The sequence below is a fragment of the Teleopsis dalmanni genome, chromosome 2 (genome assembly GCF_002237135.1).
Source record: "Teleopsis dalmanni isolate 2A chromosome 2, ASM223713v2, whole genome shotgun sequence".
Taxonomy (NCBI): Eukaryota; Metazoa; Arthropoda; class Insecta; order Diptera; family Diopsidae; genus Teleopsis; species Teleopsis dalmanni.
This window is the reverse complement of record NC_051847.1, coordinates 177074251-177086608: the sequence shown is the minus strand read 5'-3', so window position 1 is coordinate 177086608 and position 12358 is coordinate 177074251. Positions and strand designations below refer to the sequence as shown.

At 25.7% G+C, this 12358-nt stretch overlaps 3 protein-coding genes across 3 annotated transcripts in view; 1 reads left to right on the top strand and 2 right to left on the bottom strand.

Moving 5' to 3' along the window:
* Positions 1-7667, top strand: part of LOC119676238 (adenosine deaminase 2-like) — a 46861-nt gene extending 39194 nt beyond the window's left edge. Inside the window, exons 2-8 of the mRNA XM_038087475.1 lie at positions 4790-4846; positions 4912-5019; positions 5092-5589; positions 6465-6634; positions 6687-6868; positions 6930-7066; positions 7122-7667. Of these exons, the coding sequence (XP_037943403.1) occupies positions 4790-4846; positions 4912-5019; positions 5092-5589; positions 6465-6634; positions 6687-6868; positions 6930-7066; positions 7122-7594 (1625 nt within the window). The 3' untranslated portion in view covers positions 7595-7667. The remainder of the gene's footprint in view (positions 1-4789; positions 4847-4911; positions 5020-5091; positions 5590-6464; positions 6635-6686; positions 6869-6929; positions 7067-7121) is intronic.
* Positions 7668-8877: 1210 nt separating this feature from the next.
* On the bottom strand, positions 8878-9889 carry LOC119680065 (low molecular weight phosphotyrosine protein phosphatase 1-like). The gene is made up of 4 exons (XM_038092699.1): positions 9786-9889; positions 9537-9718; positions 9076-9249; positions 8878-9021 (listed from the first exon to the last, which is right to left on the bottom strand). Exons 1-4 carry the CDS (start codon positions 9808-9810, stop codon positions 8935-8937), a joined length of 468 nt encoding a protein of 155 aa, XP_037948627.1. The 5' UTR covers positions 9811-9889; the 3' UTR covers positions 8878-8934.
* Positions 9890-9909: 20 nt separating this feature from the next.
* Positions 9910-10618, bottom strand: LOC119680064 (low molecular weight phosphotyrosine protein phosphatase 1-like). Its single transcript, XM_038092698.1, has 3 exons — positions 10532-10618; positions 10123-10475; positions 9910-10066 (listed from the first exon to the last, which is right to left on the bottom strand). Exons 1-3 carry the CDS (start codon positions 10560-10562, stop codon positions 9974-9976), a joined length of 477 nt encoding a protein of 158 aa, XP_037948626.1. The 5' UTR covers positions 10563-10618; the 3' UTR covers positions 9910-9973.
* Between the last annotated feature and the right edge of the window lie 1740 nt (positions 10619-12358).

The window sequence follows — 12358 nt, the reverse complement described above, 5'->3', positions numbered from 1 at the left end:
CCAAAGCTAGTTTTTATCTGGTTTTCTTAATTAGAATTTTTGGTTCGGTTCTTTGTTTTTTTAATAAAAAATGTTTATTTAATTAAATTTGTAATGTTTTTCTCAAAGTGTCTTTAGTTATATATTTGCGCTTGAGAAAACAACACGGTTTTGTGCTTAAATAAAATTTTAAATTATAAAATATTTTATAAAATATTTAATTTATATATTTATTTATATAAATTAATTTATTTTGAATTTTATTCCATAAAAAAATTTTTTTTAATTTTAAATATGAAAGATTAATGTCAGTGTAATAATTAAAGTTATACTATAAAGAAAAATTTTTTATAATTCATGTAAAAAAATTTACCTCACCGGAGTACTAATTTTGAAAAATATACTATATATGTATATGTTTTATATATAAAATAATAATTATATGTCAATTCTTAAGTGTTAAAAGGAATATTCTAATAATAAACTTCTATAAAGAAATTAATCTGTATAAGAGTATATATTTAAATGTAAGAATCAGCTTAAAATAATATTTACCTTATATAATATACATTTTTCAATTTTGTTCAATGCATTTCAATTATAATTTGTTAGTACAGTTAACAATTGAGTTTAATTAATTAATTAAATTTAAATTTAATTTTTTTTAAATATTTTTTAACAATTCGCTTGCAAAAAAAAAGTATATACAAATGGATGTGAAATATTGCTTTTAGAAATTATAAAAATTAATAAGAAATATTGCTTTCTAAAAATAAAAAAATATGGAAAATTCTTTATTTTAGGGACTCACCAAATAAAAAAAATTGGTTAACAATATTTTAATGTTAATTAAAAATTTATTTATTTATTATAATAAATTATTTTAATTTAATTTATTTATTTATTTAGTTTTTCATTAAAATTTTAAATTTATATAAATTATAGAAGATATAATAATTAATTGTAAATATTGAATTATTAACAATTTTGCCCCGGGTAAAGAAAAGGAAAACAGCTCACTTATATTTTTATCAAGTGAAAATTATTTAATACATTTTTTTATTAATTATTCCATTAATAATTTGTAAAATTTTTAATTAAAATTTTAAGTATTTTTCAAACTAGTACAGAATCATTTCAAAAAAATTTTTTTTTCACAAGTAGTTACAGGAAGCATTTAAAAAAATGGTTCATAAAAGAAAATTCACAGAGGGTCCTTGGGCTATACATTTCTGTCGAGTGTAACGCCTTTCATGATAATTATTTTGGAGGGGAGAAACTAAATATTAAAGAATAAATTAACTATTGTTCTTTTATTTGAAATTCCTGGTTATATTTTATATATATACAAAAAAAAATACATATATATATACATGTTTTAAAAATCCTGGTTATATGTATATGGTTATGAACATGACGTATAACAATGGGTTAAATATTAAAAAATTCAGAACTTACAAATTTATGTGAAATAATTATATAATTTTTAAAAATTGTGATTAAAAAAAATTGATATGTTCAGAATTCTTTTATACAAAGTATATAATGTTAGAAAAAATTATTATACATAAATTTGATTAAAACTTTTAAAGTGCTTTAATATCATAAAAAAATTTTTGTTTAAATTAATATTAAACCATAAAGAAAAATAATTTTAATGTGGTATGAATGTTTAATAGCATATGAAATTTTATAAAAGATATATAATGTTTACCAGATTTTTATTAAAGATATTTTTTGTTTGCTTCGAGTTCTCTGAAATAATCTGCATATCTGTTTGTACTTACTTGTGGCCCCAATCCTCCACAAGTACTCATTAAATTTACTACACATTTGAAGTAAGAAACTACTTCCGGATATCGTACATTATGATACGTAAAATAGTATTATTTATAAATATATATGTATATATGACTACACGTATTACTGATTGGTCTTTACGATTTTTGCGTATCTAGTTATTTTATGCTAAGGAAAATTCTAAACCATAATATATATACTTAAAATATATATATATACTTAATATCTTAAAATATTATTTCAGTTTCATAAACTTTTGATCTAACATAAAGTAATTTAAAAATTTGTCTATTAATGAGAACAGAAGTATTTTAAAAATATTATTATTTTTTTATAAATTTATTATTTTTATATTTTATTTTTATTTTTATAAATTAGAAGTCATAGCATCATAGCAATGTTTTTCCAAATTATTGAAGTACTCACCAAAATAAAATTTTCTTTTTTATTAGATTCTTGCGGTTTTAAGAATTTTGCTAATTTGTTTATCAATTAACGTACTTTAGAAAAAAAAAAATCTCTAAACAGATGTTTAAAATTAGATCTAATTATTACGTTGCTTGAGTTTGTTTAATTAGTAATAAATTTGTCGATAATAATTTATTTATTTATTTTAACTACACTGTTTCCTCCTTGCTCTTAATTTATTCATTTTAAAAATATATTTAAAAATTTTGTTTCTAACTAAAATATGGTTTGTATTTTAAACTTAATTAAAAATAAAATTGTTAAAATATTATATAACTACAAAAGGTATTAGAGCAAGTCAATATAATATGTCAATATAATGTTCTCTTCACTACACGGTAATAGGATTGTTACGATATTTACATATATTTTTAAGTCATCTCTAAATTATTTGATAAAAATAAATTTAGAGATGCATTTATTAAATAATTTTTTTAATAAGATTTAAATATAATTACTTGTATTTAATTTTAATTAATAGAAAGAAGAGTGTGTCTTTTAGTATAGTTTTTTTGATAAACGTTCTGTGTTAGTTCTATATAAAAACTTCCTTTGTTCCGGCTTCTAAATATCTATTTTATATGAGTTATTAAACAAATAATGATTTTAACTATTATATATTATTTAATATATGATATTAGTATCATATTTGTTTGTACAACAATTTAAGTTATACTAAAATTATTTATGTTCTCCCGACAAATTTCTTTGATTCTCAAAGTCACTGTAAGGAATTGGAAATTCAATTTTTTTAGTTTATTTATTTTTTATAATAAATCAAAATAATCAATTTTATAATCAATAATCAATCATTTATCATTTACAAAATTAATTAAGTCAAAACATCCAAAATATCGCACTGTGTATTGAATTAAACTAAAATAAAGTAAACAAACCCTTTCATTCCACTTATGCAAGCAATTAGTGCTCAATTCATGTCAAATATATAGAGTTTTTTTATTGTATGCGGTTTTAGTAATACAATTTAGTAGAAGTATAATTTGAAGTATAACTTGTATAAAGGAATTTCTAGATGAATGAATTTTTACTTAAAAAATTACATTTGCTGATATGTCTACCGTCTACAAATACCAATACCGACTGTTCTAGATTTTGTTCTCGTTACACCGCCAACATTTTTATACTTTCGCTGTAAGCCATATAAAGTTTTCATAGTTTTATATAGCAATATGAAACTTTAACCAACTAAAATAACCTTTGAGGATTGAACGGAGATGATTTCCATCACTGACCCGGAGGACAGTGTGTGAAATTATATTCCAGTATGTCAGTGTGAGACTCTTCAACCCATTAAAATCATCCAGATGTCCGATAGTTTGTGCTCTCGGGATCACTGATTTGGTATTTTGTCAACAGGCTGTCCAGAGCAGAAGTTTATTTTTGTCGTCATTTTGTTAATTGACTACATTTTTTAGTTTATGGGTCATAATTTGTTATTGTTGCAGTTGTGTCAGACCTTAGTGCTTAAAGGTCTAGATTTATCTTAGTCAGAAAACATGGATGTGGTATAAGGGAAAGAAAGGAAGATGTAGGGTGTCGCACATCTCGTTACCAACTCAACCCCTTATAATCAAATATTTCTTAAAACAAACAGAAGTATTAAGAGAACTATAAAAACGTTACTATACAAAATTCACAAAAAATAATATAAAATTATATTACAAAAAAATGTCTACGGACAATCTCTAGATTTAACTTGAGAATACATATTTTTTCTATATATCACAAAACTGCTCTAATATTGTTTTGTTTTTAAATTAATTTAAACCAAATAGGAGTAAATAAAAATAAATAAAAAACTTTCTGATAAATTCATTAAAAATGATCCAATTATATAAAAAGTCTATATAGGAAATTATCTTGTAGTGATCTTAAGTATACTATATATGTACTTTATCCTATTATAGCGAATATATAACGTAAATATTAAACATTTTTATCAAGAGTTGACTTTTTATACTGTCATCTTTTGGATTACATATAGTTATTCTTGAAAGTTTAGAAAAAAGTAATCATTATTCTCACACCAAGCATTGGATTGTGTAAATATTTCATATTTATTATGTGATTAATTGACAAAGATAAACGATGAATTCTCTGGAATATCTAATTTAGTTGTTAACCATGAAAGAAAAGAAGATTTTATTGTAGTTATTAATTAACATATAGTTATTTTCATTGCAGACAATTAAATAAAAAAGTGTTTTTTTAAATAAAAATTTTTAAAGCTCTCTAGCCCTTGATATAAGTATTTAATAAAAATATATATAGTAACAGGTTCTACTAATATTAATTGATAAGACGCTTCTTATATCATCTGCCTTCTGAACAATGGCATTCTGACACCACATAAACATGTAATTTGAATAAAATAATATTAATAATGCATTACAATAACTGCAGTCTTCCTAATGTCTCTTAATATTACATGAAAAATAAATAATTTGCATAAACAAATTAAATTACCAACAATTAAAGATCTTTTTTTTAATTCTTGCAGTTCAACAAAAAAAAATGTTTAAATTATTAACAATTAAATTATTGCTCTACCTTGCGATAAATCAACTAAAAGGCATCGGTAAGCAGTGACTCGTCTTAAGATTTATTTCCATATACTTAAAATCTTTTCAAATTTCGATTTAGATGGACGAGTAGCTATAGTTGTAAGCGAAATAGAACAACCAAGAGATGAAATCAACAATGTTCTTTTCGAAGATCCCATATTTGCACCTAAGCCCAAAGTGAATCCATGTACTTAAAACATTTCAAATATTTAAATTTTTTTAGTACATTATAGTAATTTAATTTATTTCTATTTTTAAGTTTATGAGAAAGAACGAAATGCCTTAATAGCAGAGGAACAGTCCATAAGTTCTGGTGGCAATATGAAGCTCAGTGAAAAGGAGCAACAAGTTAATGATATATTTATGCGTTTAAAGTTGTTAGAACTATCTGAAAATTTTGAAAGGCCCGACCATAATACACCTGGTATGCATTTTTTCAAAGCCAAACCTCTTATAGATCGCAGCAAAGTATTTCAATTTATTAGAGAGATGCCTAAGGGTGCCATACTGCATGTTCATAATACCGCTTCTGTTAGCTCTAATTGGGTTATCAAAAACCTAAGTTATATGGGAGGAATGAAGAAGTGTGTTAATACGAATGGAATTACTATTTTGACATTTCGTGAAAATATGGGGAAACACAAATGTCGAACAAGATACGAAAATTTGGATGTGGAACGACAAAGAATGAATAGTAGTGTACGATATGATAAAGTGTTGGAACAAAAAATTAATTTACATACTGAATCACCGGAATGTAAGTATGTAAATAATGAAATATTTAATTTCTTAAAAAATGTAAATAGAAAAATATTTTAAATATATGTATTATAGGGATAAAATTTGTTAAATTGACTTAAAGGTTAATAGAAATATGTTACACATTATATGAAACATATAAATATATATATAAATAATGTAACATATTAATTTAACTTTGTCAATTTAACAAATTTTAAATTGACTTTAATTTTAATTTTTAAATTTTTTAATTAACAAATTTTTTTTTAAATTTTTATTTTATATATATGGTATATATATATATGGTGGATTTATTCTTTTATATGGTGGATTTAATAATTTTTTAAAAATAAAGATGAAAAATTCTTTAAATGTTTAATTAAAAGGGATATAAATTCAGTTCTAAAACGTTAAATATTATTAATACATATATAAAGATTTATTAGTGAAAAGACGATTCTATATCTTACTACCTAACAGAGATACAAACACTTTATATGATAGAATCTATGATATAATATAAGGTTTAGTGTTAGACTTTAATTTTATAAAATTTACTCTATCTTTATAAAAACTATTTCTTTTTTCAATTAATTTTCAATAATAAAGTAAAGTTTGAAATTCATAATCGTTGAATATTGACCCTTTAGGAGTATTGCATATTTATTCCTAGTATCATTCTTATAGTATTAGTTGATCAGTGATACTATAGAAGTGTTGGGTTTTGATAAGTTTTTGAGCTGGTTGTAGGGTCAGATTGCCATTTATCATTACTCTGTAGGTGAATTTTGGTTTATACCAAAGATACTTAGTATGATACTTAATATGAAGCAAGCTTTTTTCAATTAATTTAAAGCCACTTTCATATTTATTTAAACTCATCGCTTATAGTCGAGTATAATACAGACGAAAAAGTTTGGACGAAGTTTCAAAATATGTTTGACACATTGGGAGATGCAATAAAATTCGAACCCGCTTTTCGAGCATTCCATTGGCGGATGTTGGAAGAGATGTACCAGGATAATATAATGTATGCTGAAATCCGCATGCGTTTTAAAAAGGTATAAAACTAGAGAACTAATAGTGTAGATATTATATTTTAAGTAATTTAAGACTTATGATGCGAATGGAAATGATAAAAAGCCCGATGAAACAATTCAAATTCTAATAAGCATTGTTGAAGACTTCAAAAAATTACATCCTGATTTTCTTGGTATCAAAATTATATACTCGACACATCGTGGTGCGGAAAAAGAAAGTATACGAAATGAATTCGAAGTGTTTAAGCGAATGCAGTAAGTTTATATTAATTATTTTATTTAATTATTATCTATTATATAATTATTAATCTTTTAGTGAAGCGTATCCTCATTTTATTGTTGGTTTTGACTTGGTTGGTCAAGAAGATAAAGGTAAAGCCTTGCATACTTTCTCAACCATTTTACAAGACGTACCGAAAACTGCGAAATTTTTCTTTCATGCTGGGGAAACAAGTGTGTCTGTATATATACTGTTATTAATATCTATTAATAAGTTTTTAATTTACAGATTGGTATGGTAGTTCCATTGATTTGAATTTAGTGGATGCAATTTTATTAAATACCACACGTATTGGTCATGGTTTTGCACTAATTAAACATCCTGTGCTAATGAAGACGGTGAAAGAACGTGGTATTGGTATAGAAGTGACTCCTATCTCAAATCAAGTATTGGATTTAATTTGGGATTTGCGAAACCATCCAGCAGGTTATTTCTTAGCTGATGATATGCCAATAGTTATTTCTAATGACGATCCAGGTTTTTGGAATGCTAAAGGCCTTAGTTATGATTTTTATTATGCAATTATGAGTTTGGCACCTAATTATTCTGGTCTGAAAACTTTAAAGTCTTTAGTTTGGAATTCTTTAAAGTATTCAGCATTAAATGATGTAGAATTAACTGACGCAATTGATATGTTGGAACAATCCTGGGATGAATTTTTAAACCGCGTTTTAATGGGACTTGTTGTTGATCTTTTTTAAAGAATTTATTAACATTATATACTAAATACATTCTTTAACCCACAATATAATTATCTACGTTTTTATTTCCTTATGTCTAATATTTTTTTTTGTCAAAATGCTGTCAGTATTTCTTGTTGTTACTGTGTTCAGAGATTTTTATATATATTTTGCTATATAAATTAAATATGAGAACAAACATCGTAATCTCAATGTGTTCTATTCAAATAGAATATATTAACAAAGTGCTCGAGTATAAATTTTCATGTCTTCTGCACCCTAACTTTTTTAAATTCATGTATTTACCATATATTTAGTTATAATTAATTATTATAAAGGCAGTATCACCATTTCAATTTGATCACATTAAACTCTGTTGTATAGTGACTGTTTTATAGCATATACATTATTTTATGATATTACATAGCCCTTCAAACATTTGCCTTGTTTTGTTTAGTTTTGATCTTCAAATTTGTCTCCAAAGTGTTTTAATTATTGGTGCTTGCATTCATTCCTTTATTGAGTTCTGTTCAAGCTGGGTTATCGTTAGAATGGTTTTTTACTGCGGAAATAAATTTAATAGTTGTAAGCTTTCAAAGTCCATAACATCAATAATCGATAATATCAACTAATTAATATGTAAATTATTGATAGTACTTATATTTATCATCAGTCCATTAGATTGAAAACCTCTTTAGTAGAACCCCATAATTCACATATTATTTCTTCCTTGTTTGAAGTATTGTATCCACATTATTTGACAATTTAGCAAAAGTCCACTCACTAGATCTTCACAATCATTTCGATGAAAGATTTCACTTGCTACTTTTCACAATCACTTCAAAGAATGATTTAACTTACTGGTTTCTCACAATTATTTCGAAGATAGAACTTTGTAGATATATTTTTTGACTTAAATTAGTAAATGTATAGTTCATATTCGTAAAGTAAGTAGTTGATGATATAGTTGATAATTGTAAAATATTTACGATTATAATATTATGATTTGCAAATTATTTATAAATTTTATATATTGAACAATTATGTTATATTAAAATTATTTCATGAACAATGTTCGGTGAAATGAACAAAATTAAGCAGATATTTAAGCGTAACTTAAGTTAGGTTGACGTGGCTGATTTGTGCCTAAGTTAGGTTCTAGTACCACGGTAGCAAGCTTAATATTATTAAAAAAATAATAATATTTCAACTAGATTTTAATATCCTATATAACACTTTATTAAATATAAGAAATTTATATATATTTATATAAAATACACTTTAATTTTCAACTATAGTTAAAAATTATTGACCGAGTATCCACTAGCTTTACGTACATACGTTCATAAGTATATTTTAGTCTATTGCAATGCATGTTTTTTAATGAAGTTCTGACAGCTCTCCGATATTTGGGCGTATGCGCATCTAAAACTTTGTAAGCCAGTCGACTAAAAATATGTATTTTTTAATTTAAATTAATACAAAAATTTTCTTCGACTTACAAAGTAAGGATCATGTATTATTTTATCTTCCTCACGACCAAGATACGAACCTAGCAATTCAATTTTGGTAGTGCATTTGGCACCAGCTGCGATAGCTATAGCATTTAATTCGTGCATATTGCTCTCATCCATTCCAAATATGTAGTCGAATAAATAGAAATCATCAATTTTTATCTATTTTAAAAATATGTTATTAAAACATTTTTAAATATTTTATAAAAAAAAACTTTAAATTTATAGATTAGAACACGCTTAACTCAATATACGGTTCCATTTTGTAAATATTGGAAACAATTGGTTATGCAAGTTATACGGATTTAAAATTTAAGAAAATATGAACATATATATTGTATAATTATAGTTAAATCGGTTCCAATTATATACATAACGTTTTTGTCTTATACGTTACTAAGTATTTCATCACAAAATTTTTGTAGTCAGTTTTTTAAATAAAATTCTACCTCTCGTCCTATATGGGCTGTAGTAAGTCCATTTTCGGATAATATTTTTATACAGCGTTCTTCCGGCGCATAACCAACGTTCCATGCTCTTAAACCGGCACTGTCTGCTTCCCAGTCTAAATTGCGCTCTTTTATGTAATGATTCATAACACTTTCAGCCATTGGTGAGCGACATGTATTTCCTTAAATTATATAAACATATTTCTTATTATTACAATATTAAACGTATTTAATATAATAAACACTCACCAATGCACACGAATAATAATTTCATTTTAGCCCAAGTCGATATTTACTCGTATACCATACTTACCCAACAGATGGTAAAATGACAAATGAATTTTGACAATAATTTTTTTTGATTTATTTTAAATAATCACTCTAACAACTTTGTTAAAATAAATTTTCTGTAACAATAAAATAGTAATTAAATAAAATTAAAGTTTATTAGCAACAGCATCTTTTAGGAAAGCATCACAGGCAATGACACATTGTTGATAGGCCTTTTCAAAACCAGCATCTCCTCTTTGCTACAAAAATAAATATGATTGGCATTTATTTTTATCAATAATTTTTATTTTCTTACATAATATGGGTCTTCAATGATACGATCAGATTTTTCAAGACCAAAATTACCAAGCATAAGTAATTTAGCTTTGGAGCCCGCAGGTGCGCGACTTTCCAAATCGCTCATATTTTCATCATCCATTCCAAAAATGTAATCAAATTCATTAAAATCTTTAGAAGTGATTTGTCGTGCTTTATTTTTATATGGTAGCCCATGCTTTTTCATAGTACTAAGTGCACGCTGATCTGGTGAGTTTCCAACATGCCACCCACCAATTGCCGCACTATCAACCTTCCATTCGTTCGACAGACCGGCTTTGGAAATTGTGTCCACCATAACAGCCTCCGCAATAGGAGAACGGCATATGTTGCCTAATTATAGCATGATTATTAATTGTTGTGATATTTTTTTGTAGTTTGAAATTTACCTAAACATATCATTAATATTTGTTTAACCATTTGTAACTTAAATTATTTGTTGATTATTTTATACTTAATATGACCTTAAGTCAGAAAACTAACTGTCAAACAATATTTTTTTATTTCATTTTCATATGTGACAGGGTTGCATTATGCTTTGTTTAGTGCTTACGTTTGGTATAAACTGTAACTGTTATACATTCGACCACAATTGAGTAATATGCAATATATATAAAACAAATTATTATAAAATATAATTATAAGATACAAATTGTTTTTAATTAAAATTAATTTTTAATTAAAATAAAATTCTCATTCATTTACAGTATTAAATTTCATATGTTGCGTTTTAAATTTATATATATTTAAATAATTATATTAATTCTAGCTGGTTTTTAACTGGTACAATTATCGCAAATGTGCTTTCTTTTAAATTGAATATATCATATAAATTTATAAATAAATTAACTTTTGCCTATAATTCCTACAAAAGAATATTATAATTCAAACGACAATAAATTTACAATTGAATAAGTGTCATTGAAAAGAAAATATCCAGACAAATGGCTATATAATAATATATAATAAATACAGTATAAAATAAAATATAATATGTAACACAATTATTTTAATATAGATACAAATAGTGAACTTATTTATTTTAAATATAAGAGGATACAGGGTGCAACACAAATCTTTATTAGCAATCTTAACTATAAGCCTAATTTAAAAATACTTTTGGAAATAAACTAATTTTATTCTTAGTAAATTTGAAATAAATTAATTTTAAAGTAAATATTTTAATTTACATTAAAATATTCAACAATTTTAAGTTGTTTTTCTTTATATAGGATTATATTTATTGTATTTAAACTGAATTGTTTCTATTTCAACTTCTATAGGATGTCTACATTGTGACCGAAAAGTTTCCGGTCATAAATAAATAAAACGCAAAATTCTTAATCTTCATCAATATTTATTTTATCTCCTCAAAATATGCTCCATAGAAGGACAACAAATGCCACGTTTTTCCAATCATCAAAACTTTTTTTATAGGCGCTTTCCGGTATGGCTTTGAGTTCCCTCTGCGAATTCTGTTTTACGTCTTCTATGGATTCAAAACGCGTTCCTCTGAGTGGTAATTTGAGGTTGGGAAACAGGAAAAAGTCACACGGTGCAAGATCAGGTGAATACGGTGGCTGTTCGATGGTATTTATTGAATGTTTGGCCTTAAAATCGTTGATAATGTTGAACAAATTGAGGTGAATCGGAACAAGCCGGGCGTTGACACGTCGCATACACAAATTGTCCACCAAAATCAAACGAGCCATCTCACGACCGATGCCTAGCTCTCGTGCTATCTCTCTAACACTCACATGAGGATTTTTGAACACGATTTCCTTTGCCTTTTCAATGTTTTCGTCGGTGGTAGAGGTCGAAGGTCGTCCAGAACGCGGCATGTCTTCGACGGTCGTACGACAGTCCTGAAAGGCTTTGTACCACTCATAAACTTGAGTTTTCGATAAAACTGATTCCCCATAAGCCTTTTGTAGCATTCGCAACGATTCTGCACACGAAATTTCGTTCGAAAAACAAAATTTGATGCAAACTCTTTGTTCAATATTTTTTTCCATTGTTTTTTTCGCAACGCACTACTGAGGTGAACTGGTTTCAACAGCTGCCGTAAACGAACTGTCCGACAGTCGCGCTCATTTTTGCATAGTATTAAGGACGTGCTGCCAAATACATAAATTAAAATATCGAAAAATATACAGCGCGCGAATTTTAAATGAGAACCTCCGAAAACCTTTCGGTCACAATGTATATGACTTTTA

Excerpts from the sequence above, each read along its gene's own strand:
- LOC119680065 (XM_038092699.1), bottom strand. The coding sequence starts at position 9,810 with ATGAAATTATTATTCGTGTGCATTG. Across the intron at positions 9,719-9,785 it reads ATTATTATTCGTGTGCATTG|GAAATACATGTCGCTCACCA; the intron begins GTGAGTGTTTAT and ends ATATAATTTAAG. Across the intron at positions 9,250-9,536 it reads CAGCCCATATAGGACGAGAG|ATAAAAATTGATGATTTCTA; the intron begins GTAGAATTTTAT and ends TTTTTAAAATAG.
- LOC119680064 (XM_038092698.1), bottom strand. The coding sequence starts at position 10,562 with ATGGTTAAACAAATATTAATGATATGTTTAG. Across the intron at positions 10,476-10,531 it reads AATATTAATGATATGTTTAG|GCAACATATGCCGTTCTCCT; the intron begins GTAAATTTCAAA and ends TGCTATAATTAG. Across the intron at positions 10,067-10,122 it reads TCATTGAAGACCCATATTAT|CAAAGAGGAGATGCTGGTTT; the intron begins GTAAGAAAATAA and ends TTATTTTTGTAG.